General features: G+C 40.6%; 1 protein-coding gene across 1 annotated transcript; it reads left to right on the top strand.

Moving 5' to 3' along the window:
• The first annotated feature begins 266 nt into the window (after nucleotides 1-266).
• Nucleotides 267-686, top strand: LOC136035759 (uncharacterized). The gene has a single exon (XM_065717729.1). The coding sequence runs from the start codon at nucleotides 267-269 to the stop codon at nucleotides 684-686; it is 420 nt and encodes a 139-aa protein (XP_065573801.1).
• Nucleotides 687-1,016: the final 330 nt, after the last annotated feature.

The raw sequence follows: 1,016 nt of genomic DNA, 5'->3' as shown, positions 1-1,016 counted from the left end.
TCCCAAAAAAAGATATGTACGTGAAAAAATAGCACCGCTTTTCAAGTCAAATTCTCACAAGTGGCATGACGCAGTAAAACGGCTTAGTGAGAAAAAAGAAAGGAAACGAAATACGAATCAATACACCAGATGGTAGTCTGATAAAAGCCTCGGAAGTCAGCGAATTCTTTACTCAGATTTGTACTACCCACCCAACCGTAAGTGACGAACAAATGTGTGACATCATTAACAACAGTAGTACAGATGAAATCATAGATGTGTCAGACATGGCAGTTCACTATGCAATCGGTCGACTACGTAACAACTTTACCTCATACCCTGGTGAACTCTCCATGAAATTACTGATAGAGTACTCACCTTTCTTAGCCAAGCCTGTCGCATCAGTGATAAACGAATGTTTCTCAGAACAATCATTTCCGAAGATGTGGAAAGCTGCATATGTCCGTGTTATACCGAAAATCATGACACCCCAGTACTGTGACCAACTGAGACCAATATCGATAACTCCTAACTTAGCAAAAGTAGCTGAGGGTTTTATCTACTGTTCTTTGTTAGAACAAATTGCTCCTGCGATCGATCCGTACCAATATGGTTGCATACGAGGCAGTAGCACTTCAATATATCTAGTGCGAATGTATCACTTAATCGTCCAGTGGATGGACACTTCTAACAGTACTGTCGACTAATTTTTGGCGTACTACCGAAAAGCATTCGACCTTATCAAACACATGACCGCATTAGTGAATCTGAAAGAAATGGGCGCTAAAAAACAAATACTATTATTAGTGAGAGAATAGATACCTGCTTTGAGTTGTCAGAATTAACCTGCGGCTGCCCTCAAGGAACGAAATTAGCTGCTGTTTCATTTCTTGTCGTCATCAACCCAATCCTTGAAGAATTTGAAGAGCGTTTCAAAATGTTGATGACTTGTCTGCACTTCCCAAATGCATAGTCGAAAATGCAGCAGGAAAGCAGCAGTCTGACCTAACTTTCTTCACAGATTTCATCAACCAGTG

Source organism: Artemia franciscana, chromosome 14, assembly GCF_032884065.1.
Source record: "Artemia franciscana chromosome 14, ASM3288406v1, whole genome shotgun sequence".
NCBI lineage: Eukaryota > Metazoa > Arthropoda > Branchiopoda > Anostraca > Artemiidae > Artemia > Artemia franciscana.
The sequence above is the reverse complement of the archived record's forward strand: the minus strand, read 5'-3'. Positions and strand labels throughout refer to the sequence as shown.